The sequence below is a fragment of the Crinia signifera genome, chromosome 1 (assembly GCF_055691185.1).
Source record: "Crinia signifera chromosome 1, ASM5569118v1, whole genome shotgun sequence".
Lineage (NCBI taxonomy): Eukaryota > Metazoa > Chordata > Amphibia > Anura > Myobatrachidae > Crinia > Crinia signifera.
Genome location: NC_139217.1, coordinates 329,505,902 through 329,524,290, shown reverse-complemented (window position 1 = coordinate 329,524,290; position 18,389 = coordinate 329,505,902). Strand labels below are relative to the sequence as shown.

At 44.0% G+C, this 18,389-nt stretch overlaps 1 protein-coding gene and 1 non-coding gene across 2 annotated transcripts in view; both read right to left on the bottom strand.

Moving 5' to 3' along the window:
• SUPT16H (SPT16 homolog, facilitates chromatin remodeling subunit) overlaps window positions 1–1,797 on the bottom strand; it is a 31,655-nt gene extending 29,858 nt beyond the window's left edge. The window contains exons 1-3 of the mRNA XM_083144967.1: window positions 1,433–1,797; window positions 744–836; window positions 299–469 (exon numbers count right to left, since the gene is read on the bottom strand). Coding sequence (XP_083001093.1) covers window positions 299–469; window positions 744–836; window positions 1,433–1,498 — 330 coding nt within the window. The 5' untranslated portion in view covers window positions 1,499–1,797. The remainder of the gene's footprint in view (window positions 1–298; window positions 470–743; window positions 837–1,432) is intronic.
• On the bottom strand, window positions 962–1,059 carry LOC146045616 (small nucleolar RNA U6-53/MBII-28). Its single transcript, XR_014465530.1, has one exon. It is a non-coding gene; the product is annotated as a small nucleolar RNA U6-53/MBII-28 (small nucleolar RNA).
• Window positions 1,798–18,389: the final 16,592 nt, after the last annotated feature.

Here is an 18,389-nt window from a genome sequence, read left to right as displayed (position 1 = left end):
CCCATAAACACTAAACTAGTCCCCCCCCCCCATGACAATATTGGTGGCGACGAGATCCGGTGCAAACACACTTGCTGATGCCAGGGGGAAATATGGAGAACATTTTCAGATGAGGGAGGGGGTACTTGACGCAGGGGAGCGCACATCGTTAACAATATTGTGTACACACTAAGCGATACTGTGAACAATATTGCCTAAGGTTTATGGGACTTTATACTATCAATGAGAAAGCAGATAACCAATACAAAAGCAGCTGGCACTTTCCTTCAATGAAGTATCTTCAAGTCTAAGGATTTACCTTCTCCCGGATGAGCAGTGTGATTGCTGGGGTTCCATTGGCATTCTCATTGCCTTTTGTATTTGCAATTTGCTTTAGAAATTCCACTTTTTTCTTGCTGGCCATGAAGAATATTTTGTCCTCGCAAAACACCATTATTGTGTCTGTTAACTCATACCCAAAAAGCCAGGTCTAAAAACAAAACATGGGAACAAAGTTATATAGGACACCAGATTACAGAATGCTAGGGATCACGTTCTATGCAAAATACACTTAACAGCACACGAAGAATAAAACCGCATACATAAATGCAATTTTTGCACCAAATGGGACTATCTTGAACTTAAAAATACATATATGTTATAGTTTAAAGCAGTCTTGTCTTCATCACAAATATGTTAAGCCACGGAGTACCATAATGACGCTATAATCACATTCTGCTACTATACATATTAATCATATTTACCTGCAGAGCAGTGGACTTGGCATATACAATCTCCTCATCCACTCCCACTGAAACCACAATAGCATCCACATTGGAGAAGTCATCTTCACCTTTCTGCCAAAAATAAATAAATAAACACCATCAGCATCCATGGGCCTCGTAAAAACAGTGACGGGGCACTGCAATAAAAGACTGCTAAAACAAGTGGGATGATGCTGGGAAGGTGGTGTCAACTACGGCAGCCTCAGTAAGTTGGATACACTCACACGCTACCAGCACAGAAAGCACACGCTTTGGCCAGAGCATCAGTATTAGCATGGCAAACTCATCATAGGCAAAGCCAGACACAATCTTCCTTTAATTTTATAATCATTACATAAGATTTTAGGAAATAGCAAAAAGATAGATAAAACACATTTGTTAGCATGTTCAATTCCAGCAACACTACACACTGATGTACAGCACTGCTCTATATACGGCTTCAGGTGTAGATCATATACATTTTTAGCATATTAATTACAACATCCAATGCTGGTTACAAGCGCAATTACTGTGCGTGTAAATGTACACATTATATAAATCGCATAGGATAGTGATGTGCAACGAGGCGGTACTGGAAGAAGCATGCTGAGGCGAGGAGGCAGCACCACACGCGCGGCGGCACGATGTACACTATATACACATGCACATATGGGGGAGCAGCTCATCACCTTCCAGTTGCTGTACAGACGTTTGATCCGACGGTAATAGGCCTCTTTATCCAGGCTCACCGCCATCCTGTACCCGGGCCGGGGCTCCTCTGCTCCCTCCCGGAGCAGGCCGGGCTTCCCGCGCGCCTCTCCTACTGTACCTGCCCGACCACGCTGCAGCTAAGCGGGGAAGCTCCCTGGAAACACCGCGGGCCGAGCGATGGCCTGTGAGAGCTGGAGCCACTAGAAGGACGGCCGACAGCACGGAGAGCGGGAAATGCCGACCTGGGAGAAAGAACCGGGGGGCGGAGAGAAGGGACCGAGAAAGGCGGAGAGAGCACAGACCACAGCGCCCCCTGTAGCCGGATGTGGGCATCATCCAGCTGCGAGAACAGTCACCATGATAAGATTTCCATGCGGAGAGAGAGAGAGGGAGAGGGAGAGAGAGAGATATCACGGCGCCAATCGCATCGCAGACCATGCGATGGGATGCGATGCGATATTCCGCAATGTCCCAAATTGTATATGGCATACAATGCGATTATAAATTGTATAAGCACCCTAATGGGGGCTTACAATGTTAAATGGACCCCCACGCCACCCCCACTATGAACGTGAACCTGAAGCGTGGCGGCGGTACGCGTCCTCCGACCTTTTCATACCCCCACTATCCACGTCGGCGTGGAGTTGATTTCATATAGTGTGGCGAGCCACCGAGCCCGAAGCGTGGCGAGGTGATGCGTAATACATAAAGTAATACGCGTCCCCTAGCGGGACTTGCTGCGCTCGCCACACTATATAAAATCAACTCGTGGATAGTGGGGGTATGAAAAGGTCGAAGGACGCATACCGCTGCGCTCGCCACGCTTCGGGTTCACGTTCATAACGGGGGGGGGCGTGGGGGTGCATTTAACATTGTAAGCACCCTTTAGGGTGCTTAAAAACACCCATTAGGGTGCTTATACAATTTAAAATCGTATAGGGGGCTTAAATCGCATCGCTGTGCATCGGGTGTATGGCATGCAATGGCGATTAAAAACCGTGCTCTGTTATGCGATGGGCGCCGTGATAATACACAAGTACCTATATATGTATATATATTTATTAAAATAAATATTGTGACATGCTAAATTATGTCCTCTATTCAGGTGTAGGCTCTATTCCTTGAGTGCTGTATTACTTCTTTAAATCTAATAATAGAATTGTCTAGTACTATATATTTAGCTTTGAGTGTCCATTCGCTTTTCGGGGGACTTTTTCACCTGCAGGTTGCCGTATCCCTGCAGTGTTGGGTTAAGTTCCTGTTCCGCTTAGCAGAGCAAGTAGTGATTAACAGTGATGTAGCTAGGTGCCACCGTGCCCGGAGCAAAGGCATATTTTGCGCCCCCTCTCCGCCCTGATTTGTAGTAGGCGGGGCTCTTGCACGGTGAAAAGGGGGCGCATAACATTACATTATACCACACATCGTAATGCCCATTGCACATTTTAGCGAACTTTGTAATACCCATTACACATAAAGCCATGTGCCGTAATGCCAATTACACATAAGGCCACACATGATGCCCAATGCATACTATATACAAACCATAATTTATTTATTATTTATTTATTTAATAACAGTTTCTTATATAGCGCATACATATTAATACATAATGCCCATTACATAATATATAACAAACCATAATGCTCATTACACATTTGACACATAAGTGCCATTTACCTACATGCTCATTGCTAGGAACTTCATGCTTGATGCCAGGGGCTTCATGCTCGATGCCAAGGGGGACTAAAATGGCTCATTGCCAAGGGGGGGGAAACCACTAAATTAGTGGAATATTGGGCGCTAGTTGGTATCAGTTGTACAGATAGTCAATATTTAACCCAAAATAATTTGGAATCTAGTAGTTCTGTATTTTAGCTTGCAGTTCTCCCATGTGTACCAGTGTGGATACACCCAATCTGTTTATCACCCGACTTTTTAAGGTACAGGTTCTAGACAGATAAATAGAGACAATTAGAAAAACAAGAAATGGAGTATCTGCGCTGTTTTATTATTATTTAACCCCTTCCCGACATTGCCTTTTAAGGTAATTTTTTTTTTTTTTTTCCTCCTTGCGTTCAAATAAGCGTAACTTTTTTAATTTTCCGGCTATATAGACACATGAGGGCTTTTTTTTTGCGGGACAAGTTGTACTTTCTAATGGTACCATTTACTATACCGTATAATATTCTGGGGAATCAGGAAATAATTCAATGTGGGGTAAAAAAAAAAAAACGCAATTCCACAATTTTGCGCTGGTTACGGTTTTTTTGGAGTTCATAGTTCGTTTAAAATGATGGGTTATCTTTATTCTATGGGTCGTTACGATTCCGGTAATACCAAACTTATATAGTTTTCGTTACATTTTACCACTAAAAAAAAAAATAGAAAATGTTACGGTTTTTCGAATTTGCGTCGCGTCGCCATGTTCTGCGGCTTATAACTTTTTTATTTTTCCACCTACGGACCTGGGTGAGGGCTCATTTTTTGCGGGCTGAAGTGTACTTTTTAATGAATACCATTATGGGATATGGGCGACTTTCTGATCTCTTTTAGCTATTTTTTTTTGGGTAGGCGATGCGACCAAAAAACGTAGTTTTGGCGTTGGGGATTATTTTCCGTTTACGCCTTTAACCGTGCGGGATAACTAATGTTATATTTTAATAGATCGGACTTTTAGGAACGCGGCGATACCAAATATGTTTATTTTTTTTATTATTTATTTATTTTTATTTGGGAAATGGGGAAAGGGGGGTGATTTGAACTTTTAATATTTTTTTTTTTTTTTTTTTTTTTAACTTTATTTTTTTTTTTTTTTTACTTTTACTACAAGGCCCCCTAGTGTACTTGACCACTAGGGGGCGCGATCGCCTGTACTAGGTTCAGCCATAGAGCTCTATGGCTGAACGTAGTGATTTTATGCACTTCCTATTACATCCTGCCTGAGGCAGGATGTAATAGGTATGCATACACGGACAGCACAGGGGTCTACATTAGACCCCTGGCTACCATGGCAACCGATCGGCACCCTCCGATCGCGCTGCGGGGGGCCCCGATCGGTGCCGGAGGGGGGCGCCCCCCCTCCGATCAGCTATTTAAGCACTGCGGGCGCTTTGCCCGCGGTGCTTAAAGGGTTAAACGGCCGCGATCGGCGAACTCGCCGCTCGTGGCCGTGAGAGCAGGGACATGGCTGTAATATACAGCCATTACCTGCTCTCTTTCAAGCCAGCTCACTCCGTGAGCTGGCTTGATTCCCCCCCAACCGACATATGACGTAAATGTACGTCATATGTCGGGAAGGGGTTAATAACTTGCACCATGGATGAAGTCACTTCACATACACAATTTTTATCTGTTTATGAATATTTATTTTCATTTATTTGTATAAGAAAAGATCATATAAAATACATTACAATTTTTATAGGCGGCCACCTACAGATATATATGAAAGTATTTATAGCGATTGCATAAATATTGTTTATCATGCAATCGGTATATACACGTAAATGTTTATATAAAAAACTTATTTTATTTTCTTATACAAATAAATGAAAATAAATATTCATAAACAGATAAAAATTGTGTATGTGAAGTGACTTCATCCATGGTGCAAGTTATTAAATAATAATAAAACAGCGCAGATACTCCATTTCTTGTTTTTCTCATTGCCAAGGGGGACTGGAATTGCTCATTGCCAAGGAGGACTGAAACTGCTCGTTGCCAAGGGGGACTAAAATTGCTCGTTGCCAAGGGGGACTGAAATTGCTCGTTGCCAAGGGGGACTGAATTCTGCAGCAGCCCGCATCCCGCTGTGCCCAGCTCCCCTCCACTATTTTCAATTCAAGTCACCTGCTGGACCGCTAGCCAATAGGTGCTCGCAGTCCAGCAGCCACCAATGCTGCTTCTGATTGGCTGCTTCTGATTGGCTGCTGGACCACAAGTGCCTATTGGCTAGCAGTACAGCGGGAGACGTGAATTGAAAATAGCAGCAGACAACACATCACCTGGACACCGCCGGGAGCGGGCTGGCAGTGCAGGAATGGCTCCTACTTCCTGTGATCCTCCGGAGCTCGTGCTCCACCATCGTTACACCCCTGGTGATTAGGTGCTGTGGGCATGCATTATCCAGGGCCTAAGTAAAAACCAGACTCGGATCCAAGAATGCCGGACCAGACATCAAACTCTGCGTTCTGGAGCATGTAGGGAAGGGTAGATTACAGCCTCTCCGTGTGGTCTGGACCGTTCCGATTTTTATTAAACCCCCGGACCATACAGGAAGGCTGTATTCTACTCCTTCTCTTCACCCTAGTGATGTGTGTCACAGCAGCCCCACCGAACTACATTTGTAGTCCACGTGGATGGTAAAATATGACAAAGTACAAAACAAAATCATGAAAAATTATGTTGGCCTAGGTACTGTCCATCTATGATCTGGATACCCCTGGTAATGCAACCCCGGCAATGAATCCCACCGGAGTGGACACTACAAACTCCAGAATAACAGATATTGATGAATGGATCCTGTCCAATCCGGTTTTAATCAATACCCCATTATCCAAGCTAGAGAGAACATGGCTCTATACACAGGAGAGACGAACAAAGGGCATATCCAACTCCCCACTGGAGGGGTGGGCATGCCCCACAGAGATAAAAAAAATAATGGCATAACTCGCAGGCATTTCTCACAAGGTAAAGTCCCCTAACTTTGGGCATGTCTGAGGTTCCAGTTGTGTGCCAGTGAAAAAACAGGCATAACCATCAATCCATTGCATAGTTGGCAACTGTCATTGGTCACTTACCATACCACAATCGATGTTAACCAATCTGATGGCCATTTTTTACTTTTGTTGAGAGTAGCAGAGTGTTAAGAATATTGCAAATGAATATGCCCCAGTCATACATAGCCAGGGGTCAGGACAGGTTGCAGACATTGGGTTTCTATTAATATGGATATTTTATAGCTTAGGTGAGGACAGGTATAATAGTACCATTTAACATGATACTGCACAGTAGTGTCTGTTTTTTGCATGACACCCCACAGTAGTGTCAGTTATTCACACTACAATGCACATTAGTGCCACTTATACACATTATGCCATACAGGAGAGCCCCTTATACACATTATACCAGTGGCGAATTCAGGGGGGGGGCACCCGGGCACGTGCCCCCCCTGTCATTTTGTAGCTGAGGACCAGAGATTTCCAACGAGCCTAGCCCCGTGTCTCTAGCCCCCCGGGAACCGGAGATATCGCCTGGCAAACCTGTAATGTTTTTTCCCCATAGGATAATATGGGACCCGTCAATTCCGACCCCCACCCGATTCCGACGGCTGCCAGTTCCCGTTCTGGCATCACAGAAGCTTGTGGTTGATTTCATTAAATTCCAAATCGCTGGGCCTTCAATATGATTCCAGGATGGTCCAAATCGGTCAATCGGTTCCAGAGATATTGCGTGTAAACCAATTTTTTAATTTTTGAAATGGAATTTCATGCTGTTCATGTTCTTTGAGGACAGATTACTCTGGAACCAAACGTTCCAGTTTCACTGGACCAAAAATCATTCAAAGCCCACTCAAAAGTTCTTCAATATAATTCTTGTCTCATGTAAATGGGTCAGTTGGTTCCGAAGATATAGCCGGTTAAATGAGATAACTGGTTAAAGGGGGGAGGGGTGGTTTCTCTCCCCCTCACACCAGAAAATGCAGGGACTAGGCTGGTGTAAAAGGGGCCAACCTGGGAATGCATTTTCTGGTGTGAAAGGGGTATTATTTCAAATAGCCGGGACCTGCAGTGCTCTGAATACAGCCAGGCTCTGCCACTGTCAGTGGCTATCACTTCTGCCTGGCGGCGGCTGTCCCCCATTTACCACGAGCATGTATTCCCCCTTGGCAATGAGCATGTAATCCCACATGGCAATGAGCATGGAACCTCTGGCAATGAGCATGGAACCCTTGGCAATGAGCATGAAGAGAAGCAGCACTTATGTAGCATAATTTTTAATAGGCATTATTGTGTTTGGCATAACACATAATGGACATAATGGCTTGTAACTTAACGTGTAATGGACATTATGGTGTAAATGTTTTATGTGAGGCTTTGGTGGACAATGTCCCTGTTTATGAAGTGTATTGTGAATTTTGGCTTAATCTGTGTGGCATTATGTGAATTCTGGCTCAATCCATGTGGCATTATGTGAATTTTGTCTCAATCCGTGTGGCATTATGTGAATTTTGGCTCAATCCATGTGGCATTATGGGAATTTTGGCTCAGTCCGTGTGGCATTATGTGAATTTTTTCCCAATCCATGTGGCATTATGTGAATTTTGGCTCAATCCATGTGGCATTATGTGAATTTTGGCTCAATCCGTATGGCATTTTATGCATTTGGCTCAATCCGTGTGGCATTATGTGAATTTTGGCTCAATCCATGTGGCATTATGGGAATTTTGGCTCAGGCCGTGTGGCATTATGTGAATTTTTTCCCAATCCATGTGGCATTATGTGAATTTTGACACAATCCATTTGGCATTATGTGAATTTTGGCTTAATCCGTGTGTGTTATTATGTAAATTTTGGCTCAATCCATGTGGCATTATGTGAATTTTGACACAATCCATGTGGCATTATTTGAATTTTGTCTCAATCCATGTGGCATTATGTCGATTTTGGCTCATTCCATTTGGCATCATGTGTAAGGGGCAAGTATAATGGGGTCTAGTATTTTGTTTCATAATGTGTAGAAGTTGTATATGGTGTTGACACGCGCCCCTGTTGAGTGGCCACACACCCTTTTCCGGAGCGCGCCTTTTGTCGCCATGGTGAGCCTGCGTACTTTAAATGCCAGGGACTATTTTTAATTCCATTCCCACCCTCTCCTGCCACTCTCTTAGCATGTACACTGGCACCACTAACACCGCCCCTCCCCCACCCAAACCCTTTTTTATCATGGTGCCCCCCCTGTCATTTTATCCTGGATCCACTCCTGCATTATACCATAGTACAGTGGTTCAAAAACTGTGTGCCATGGCACCCTGGGGTACCTTAGGACACTTGCAGGGGTGCCTTAGGTTAGTGGTCCAAGAGTGATTAAAATTCAAATTGGTCAATATAAGAAGTAAAACTATTGTTTGGGGCTTCCGATTATAACATGTGAACAAACAGAAGCTAATCCCACCACATAATTAACCCTAAGGATGACATTTAAACACAATTTATGTAATGTAATAGCAGATCATATTAATAATTATTTCTGATCAGTACTCACTGCTGAAAGAGAGGGGAAGGGGCCACAGTTAAGTTGCAAGTATAGTCAGAAAAATGAGGGAGAAACAAGTACATTTACATAGGAGAAAGTCCTCATAGAACTCTCAAAACTGAAAGTGGATAAATCAGTGGGGCTAGATGGGATACATCCAAGGATACTAAAAGAGCTTGAAGGGGAGCTGGTAAAACCATTAACAGAATTATTCAACCAGTCAATAGCTACTGGAGTAATCCCAGAGGACTGGAATACAGCGAATGTAGTCCCACTGCACAAAAGTGGAAGCAAGAAAAAGGGGTAAGCAACTATCGACCAGCGAGCCTTACATCAGTAGTACGGGTATTGATGGAAACACTCTTCAAACAAAGAGTTGTAGAATATCTCAAAACCAGCAATTTCAACTATCCGAAACAGCATGGGTTTACTGGGGGAAGATCATACAATACCAAAAAGGTGTCTGAAATTCCAGAGCGCTATCAGTAGGAGGCCTTCCTCTTTAGATATTATTTGTATGGTACCCAAAAGAGAAGGAAAAAACCAATAGTGTGATATGGTTACACTACGTAGAACACATCTATAAAACAAATGAGGCTTTTGCTCGTACCACAGAGATTGGTCTACTTAATAGGTAGACAAATGCACTTGATTGGGGGGAATCTGGGTTCCCCCCAACCTGACCTGTGACACAAAGAGGACTTCGGTGGACCTTGCCTGATACTTCATACCAGCAGCATTCCGGGGACGCCTGTGGTAACATTCCTATGCGCTGTTTGTCTACATTTACATCTGTAGACATATCTATCCGGTGAGGGTCCTCTGTTATAGTCCTCCTGTGTCATTCTGGTTTTACCTGTTACTATTAAAACGTACTGCACCAATATCATTTCTTTCATTTTTTGGAGCTTCACCTGTTCCTGGTGTTTAATGAGAGAAAGCGGATCCTTTGGTGGAACCCAGATTCCCCCCAATCAAGTGCATTTGTCTACCTATTAAGTAGACCAATCTCTGTGGTACGAGCAAAAGCCTCATTTGTTTTAAAGATGTGTTCTACGTAGTGTAACCATATCACACTATTGTTTTTTTCCTTCTCTTTTGGGTACCATACAAATAATATCTAAAGAGGAAGGCCTCCTACTGATAGCGCTCTGGAATTTCAGACACCTTTTTGGTATTGTATGTGCTTATGAAGTGGTCCTTCATTGTTTGTTGATCCTAAGCTGCCGTCATTTAGTGCACGATTGTTTGGCCTACACTTCTGTTTTGCCTGGGGGAAGATCATGTCAAACAAATCTTATTGACTTTTTTGACTGGGTGACTAAAGTAATAGATCAAGGTGGGGCTGTAGATGTAGCTTATCTAGACTTTAAGGCTTTTGACACTGTCCGACATCGCAGACTGTTAAATAAACTTGAAAGCTTGGGATTGTATTTTAAGATAGTTGTATATGTAAATCAGGCGCAAAATTAAATTAATATATATATATATATATATATATAAATAAAAAAAAAGCAGGCCTGAATTCTCACAAATCCCTCCTGCTCCCCTTTATTAATAACCCTGAATTCCAAAATGGGCTAGCCTCGTACCCCTTCACGATATGGAGAGTGGGAGGATTATCTAACCTAAGCTGCCTAGTTGACAGGTTCTGACCTTTACATCCGCAGTTGGGAAATTTGGCACCTTAGAGGCGTATCCTCTGGCCTTTCTGCAGGCGCAACACTATATATCATCGGTAATTAGATCCTTCTCTTATAAAGACTGGATAAACCCAATAGATGCACTATTAAATAAACCCCCCATTTTACAGAAAGCCATATCCCTTTATTACAGATACTTTAAAATCGACTTAGACCACACAAAATTAAATAGTGGAATGTCAAAATGGCTGTCCAAATTCCCAGACTATGAAATCGAAGATTTACTTAAAGCACTTGTAAAGTCCTGCAAAATTCTATCCTCTGCCACATACACAGAAATGTTCTTAAACATCTTCCATGGTGCATACTTATCCCCACATAGAAGCTTCCTGATGGGTCGCTCCACATCCCACACATGTTATAGATGCAGGAAACCGTACGCAGATTTAGACCACAGCTTTTGGTCATGTGCAGTAGTCCGGACATTTTGGCTACAGATTAAACAATATGCGGAATCATCACTAGTCAACTACATCCCATTTACACCAGACTGGGCAATTCTTGGCACTGTCTCGCCCTCTTTGAGAACTTCAAAGGGAGGCAAACGTCTCCTACTGGCCATTAGTGCAGCTACCCGGAAGACCATCCTTCATGAGTGGATTTATTAATCACCTCCAACGTTCTCTTTATTTAAATGCAAATTGTTTCACTTATTCAGGATGGACTGAATAGAAGTCAGCCTGGACAGGGAACACAAAATTAACGCATTTTTTACAGTATGGGAAAGCTATATTGCTACACGGTCAGCAGATATGAGACAACAGATCCACCAAAGCTTACAGAACACATCCTGGTACTTATCACGCCTAGCAGCTAATGATCCTCCCATCGCTATTGATGGGATGACAACCTAAACTTTTAATGCTCAGAGATTGGGACGTGGAGTGGGGGGGGGGGGGGGAGCCAGGAGAGAGGAGAGAGAGTTACACCTTAATTTCAATTAATCAACTACAAATTTGTTTCTATTTTATCCCAATTACCTGTTTAATATATTTGTATTACAGACACAGGCGGTCATTATACAATAATGCTTCCTATTTCGATTGTTACCCATGTTTAATACCGTCATGCTGATCACTCAACTTGTTACTGTAAATCTATGAAAAATACTTTACAACACTATGGTAAAACATCAGACCATGTTTATAAGTGTACCATGACATTAATCTTGTTTGACTGAAAATAATAACAATGTACGACCTGTGTTTTTAAAAGCTGTATTTTATTCCACGGTGCCTTAATAAAAACATTAAAAAAAAATACAAAGTATCTATATGGCAGCTCCCAATAGGATCACTGGTAGATCCAAATAAAGAAAAAAGACTGGTATTATTCAAGAATAAAGCACTGGTCCAAGTACAGATCTCTGGGGTACTCCACTTGTAACCTTTCCCTCCTTTGACTGTACTCCGTTTACTACAACTCTCTGTTTTCTGTCCTGCAACCAATATCTTGTCCATTCAACTATCTTAAAAAGACTGGTATTATTCAAGAATAATTGTAGAGAGTGCACTGAATTAAGCACATAATAGTATTTATTAAAACAGCAATTAAAAAGACTCAAATACAAAATAATATTAATTAATACATCTATGAATAGATTATGCGCACATTAACAACCACCTATACCTGTCACAGATCTGATGATAAGTAAAATGAGTCCGGTGGCTCTTACCCACTTATAGTTGGAAGTTGGAATGTCCAGAATGAAAAGCGGGGATCTTGTTTATGTTGAAGTATGAAAAGATGGGGATTGAAGAATAAGTCCTTGTAAATATCCGTCCGGTAATCGCTAGCAGCGAGTGTATGGTATACCAATATGGGGGGGGGGGGGGGGTGATGAATGGAGCCTGCAGTTGTTGCGGGGAACTCACTTGCAATGAGATGATGTGAAGTGCTTCAACCGGTGAGTAGTTGTAATTGCCGGGAGCACATACAAGGCAGTCAGCGGCACGGCTGGACGATGTAGATGGACACCGTCTCATCCACCAGCGCGACAACCCGTTGAGAGAGTCGACGCCGGGAGGGACTGGATTCCAGCCGCACACTGCTGGTGTGAGTCCCGATGCAGGCTGTACCTCTCGGGGGTCCCGCTTGTTATCCAAGGCAGTCGGGGTTCGCCGCAGGTCACCCTTCAGCTTGCAGGTTTACCCAGCACCGAGGGAAAGAGATGGTAGGTTTGTAAACAGCTGAGCAGAGTGAGTGGCAGGTATCAAGTGGTCCTCCCAGTCTTAACGCATTTCTCCATCACGGATATCAGACGGTTTCCTCAGAAGATATGGGAGTGTGTCTGGTTGCTAATTTTAAAAGGTAAATCCACCAATCATTATCGGATCTTTGATTAGAGTACACATGTACTCAGAGCACGCCTTTAATTTGAGTAGAAACCCAATTACCAACTTGGATAATTTGGATTTACCACCACTTTCTTGTGGACAACAAGCGGGACCCCCGAGAGTTACAGCCTGCATTGGGACTCACACCAGCAGTGTGCGGCTGGAATCCAGTCCCTCCCGGCGTCGACTCTCTCAACGGGTCATCGCGCCGGTGAATAAGACGGTGTCCATCTATATCGTCCAGCTGCGCCGCTGACTGCCTTGTATGTGCTCCTGGCAATTACAACTACTCACCGGTCATCTCATTGACAGTGAGTTCCCCACAACAAATGCAGGCTCCATTCATCACCCCCCATATTGGCATACCATAAACTCGCTGCTAGCGATTACCGGACGGATATTTACAAGGACTTATTCTTCAATCCCCATCTTTTCATACTTCAACATAAACAAGCTCCCCGCTTTTCATTCTGGACATTCCAACTTCCAACTATAAGTGGGTAAGAGCCACCGAACTCATTTTACTTATCATCAGATCTGTGACAGGTATAGGTGGTTGTTAATGTGCGCATAATCTATTCATAGATGTATTAATTAATATTATTTTGTATTTGAGTCTTTTTAATTGCTGTTTTAATAAATACTATTATGTGCTTAATTCAGTGCACTCTCTACAATTATTCTTGAATAATACCAGTCTTTTTAAGATAGTTGAATGGACAAGATCTTGGTTGCAGGACAGAAAACAGAGAGTTGTAGTAAACGGAGTACAGTCAAAGGAGGGAAAGGTTATAAGTGGAATACCCCAGAGATCTGTACTTGGACCAGTGCTTTTTAATATCTTTAGTGGTAATATATTAAGGGTAAAATGTGCCTGTTTGCAGATGACACAAAGATATGCAAAAGGGTAGACACACCAGGAGGGGTAAAACAAATCATTGATGATATAGGTAGATTAGAGTAATGGTCAAGAGCATGGCAACTACAGTTTAATGGCAAAAAATGCAAAATCATGGCCAACATCACAAAGCATACCAGGAAAGTCTAAAATACCTTAATATGTATACTTTAGAGCAGAGAAGGGAAAGGGGGGACAGGATAGAAACTTTAAAATATATCAAGGGTTTTAACAAGGTACAGGTGGAAGACATTCTTCATAGGAAGAGGAGCAACAGAACACGAGGACATGCACTGAAACTAGAGGGAGGAAGATTCAGGGGAAATGTGAAGAAGAATTACTTCACAGAAAGAGTAGTAGATAAGTGGAATAGCCTCCCATCAGAGGTGGTAGAGGCAAATACAGTAGTACAATGTAAACATACTTGGGATAGGCATATTGATATCTGTACAAAAAAATAAGGATCAAATATAGTTTGAGGTAACATGTTTAAGAAATGGGCAGACTAGATGGGCCAAGTGGTTCTTATCTGCCATCAAATTCCAAGTTTCTATGTTTCTATTAAAGTATGCCCCCAGTATTGGTCATCGCGTAATATAGTCCTGTACAGCCCTGGACCCGATATTTGCCATCCTGCCGCCGCTTTTGCTACTGAAGATAGGGAAATAGAAGAGAGCGGAGCCTGCAGAGGTACTGAGTTGATATTTCAAATACTATATGGCACTGACTCATGAGCTAATGGAGCTTGCAGTCCAGCAATTAGCTAACTGCCAATCTGTGAGCTCTTATAGGCTGGTGGCAGGCGCCACATTTGAAATGTTTGGCAGCCAGAGTAGCAGGGAGCAGCAGCGGAGCTCAGGCGGTGGTGAGCAGCCATGTGGGTGGTGCTGCCAGATGGTGTGCCCACAGTACAAATGTGCTGTGGGCAAGGAACCACTGGTTCACACATAATGCCCACAGTAGTAGTGGATCTAACACATAATATTTGCAGTAGTAGCACCCCTTATACATAATGCCAACAGGACTAGCACCGCTTACACACATAATGCCTGCATTAGAAGCACCTCATAAACATAATGTTCATGGTAGTAGCACCCCTTATACACATTATGCCCACAGTCATATCACCGCTTAAACACATTCTGCATGCAATTGAAGTGCCTTATATACATTATGCTTGCAGTTGTAGAACCTAATACATATTATGTCTGCAGTAATAGCGCCTCTTATACACATTATGCCCGCAGCCGTAGGGCCGCTTATATATTTCATGCCTGCAGTCACTTACACATATTATGCCTGCAGCCGTAGCGCTACTTACACGTTATGCCCACAGATATAGTACCACTTATACATATTATGTCCACAGTCATAGCACCGTACACACATTATGCGTGCAGAGGAAGCACCACTTATACACAACATGCCCAGTTGTAGCGCCTCTTACACACTATAACCGCAGTCGTAGCTGCGCCTACACAAATTATGCCTGCAGTCATTGTGCCATTTATACAAATTATGTACACAGTTGTATTGCCGCTTACACAGATTATGCCCACAGGCCTATCAGCGCTTAAACACATTATGCCCACAGTTGCATCTCCTCTTATATACATTATGCCTGCAGTTGTAGTGCCGCTTATACACATGTCTACAGCTACAAACAGTAATGCTTATACGTAATGCCCACTGTAATAGTTCCACATAAACACATAATGCCCTGCCCCACTCTTCCTATTTCCCTACACTTACCTAAATCTGTCTGGCTGCTCATCCTGTCCCTACTTCCTTGTGGCTCTGCCCCCAAAGTCTGTGTATCTCCACCCCTTTTATCCCTGGTGCTATCACAGGGGGTGGGAGGGAGCTTCATGCTGCACCTATCAGACAGTGTGTGACAGGCGCAGCAGCGGCCATTAGCAGGAATGCTGAGCAGGGAGAGCGCTTCTCCTGCCTGGCACCTCCCTGCACTGCATCATCTGCTGAGCAGGTAGCGCGACCCTGTGTGTAGAGATGTGTGGTACTAGCATTGCTACTGCCACAGCTAGCTTGCCTAGCCATAGGTCAACCCTAAAAGTTGATGCCGCATCAGTGCTGCGTATAAATACGCAGTTGCTGAAAATTGCGGAGATCCCCTTCACCAGGCTGCATAATATCCAATTATTAAAATGGGTACTCTTTACCTAGAACGGCGCCCGCGATCAGAATCGCGGGCGTCGGGGGTAAAAAATCGCGGTCATCGCGGGTAAATCGCGGGTACATCAAAATCGTGTACCCGCGATGACCGCGATTTTCCCATAGGGAACAATGTTAAAAAGCCTAATTGACCGCGATTTTAATGTAAAATGCCTCAATGCCCGCGATTTTCCCATAGGAATCAATGTTAAATGGGCTACAGAGCCCAAATAGACCCAATTAACCCTTAAATGTCACCCCAATTTTTTTACGCCACCCCACGATCCACGCCAACCCGAAGCGTGGCGAGCGCAGCGAGCCCGCGAGGGGCGGCGGTACGCGTCCTCCGACCTTTTCATGCCCTACTATCCACGTCGGCGTGGAGTTGAGAATAGAATAGTGTGGGGAGCGCAGCGAGCCACCGAGCCCGAAGCGTGGCGAGCGCAGCGAGCCCCGCGAGGGGACGCGGATACCTTCACAGGTAAACGTGTCCCTTCGCGGGCTTCACAGGTGTCCGCGTCGCCACGGACACCTGTGAAGTCCGCGAGGGGACGCGTATAACTGTGAAGGTATCCGCGTCCCCACGCGGGGCTCGCTGCGCTCGCCACGCTTCGGGCTCGGTGGCTCGCTGCGCTCGCCACACTATTCTATTCTCAACTCCACGCCGACGTGGATAGTAGGGCATGAAAAGGTCGGAGGACGCGTACCGCCGCCCCTCGCGGGCTCGCTGCGCTCGCCACGCTTCGGGTTGGCGTGGATCGTGGGGTGGCGTCAAAAAATTGGGGTGACATTTAAGGGTTAATTGAGCCTATTTGGGCTCTGTAGCCCATTTAACATTGATTCCTATGGAAAAATCGCGGGCATTGAGCCATTGAATGCAAAATCGCGATCAATCTGGCTTTTTAACATTGTTCCCTATGGGAAAATCGCGGTGATCGCGGGCATCGCGTCGCGGCCGTTTATGTACTGCCCGCGATCCCGCGATCACCCCGATGGGCGCCGTTCTAGGTAAAGAGTACCTTAAAATGCTCTCTGATGCCAATTCCAGGACCCAATACTCAACCAAATGGTCTTCATACTCTTTTAGTGCTTTGTTCTTGAATATTTTGACTGTCACTCTTTCCATACATGTAGCATTTGTTGCCAGTATCACTTTGCCATAGCCTCCCTCATTGAATAATAAGCATTAAGAACATTCTTTCACTGTTAAGGGTACAGTGTCTGTGCTTTGGTGGCCGTTAGGCATAGTTCATCTGTCTTCTGCAGTTTGCTTAACTGGTGGGACACTTAGCTGGACTCATTAATTGCAGTTAGGGATGATTATTATTATTAGTCCATCAAACCTGTCCAAGTGTCTTTGAAGAGCTGTGCTGCATGATCTCTTTTTGGTCAACTTTTTGCTGGAATAACTGCATCCCTCCCCAGGATCTTCAGCAATCTCATAATTTCTTAGTTGAGGACATCTGCTACTTGATTTTATTAAATATATATATATTTTTTTTAAATCCTGCAAATCTGTCCCAACCTCCATTCTCCATTTTCTCCTCTATTTTCCTGGATGCTTCCTCCTGAAAAAGGTTTGTCTAGCCTTCTCAAATACTGCATTCCTCTCCTCGATGTTAGCATTTGAGGACATCTAGAACTACTAAATGCTTTTAGAAATTCATCTCTTTTCCTTTTTAGAAATCCTGCTAATGCACGCTAGGCTCTGTAAAACTGCGGGCTTCAGCAGGGGGCTGTGATCAGCGGGCATCGGTGTGCAGTGGAAGTGGGAGGAAGCTGAGCATTGGCCAATATCCCCACCTGGGTCGAATATCCAGGGTAAGAATGGTTTCTGTGACAGAATGGACTGTCCCTGGACCATTCTGACAATATTGTGCTATAGTTCTTAAACAGGGCCAGGTGTGATGTTTTATTTGGGACCAGTCACTCACTGTAAATACCAGAAGCTGGGAGCTACTTGAGCCCCTCTGAGGTCACAAATGACTATAAGGGGTTAAGACAAGGAGTGATGGACCATCATCCCCCCTCACCTAAGGATTAAGTGCATCAAGATCCCTTTGTTCTCCCCTAGGACTGAGTCAGACACTGTGGCAGGGTAACAGCAGGGGGGATCTCTTCCTGACTCATCTCTGTTACAGATCCACATTGAGCTCTACCAATTAAGGGAGACCTTTTCCTAAGACCACCCACTGCAGGAGGGACTTTAATGGTGGAAATTGGGACAGTTTTTAAAAAGAGAAGACAAGAGAGCTGGGGGCCGGGGTGATTTTGCTTCTAGAAGCTACTGGCCTTGGAGTCTCAGCTCCTGCCAGTGTGTTTAGGACTGTGCCTGGGAACATGGTGGCTACTGGATTACCAGCTTCTCTTGGGGTTGCAGACTTGTTTGCTCTGCCTGGTTTATGCTAACCTTCTGGACTCACAGACTTGCTGACTCTGTTATACAGAAACTGTGATGGTAATCTGATGTCTATTGGGACCTGGTGTTATATTGCTAGTTCCAAATGTGTTTATTTATAGCTGATTTAGAGAGCTTGTAGTAAGTAATTTGTTAATAAATATATTTTTATATCTT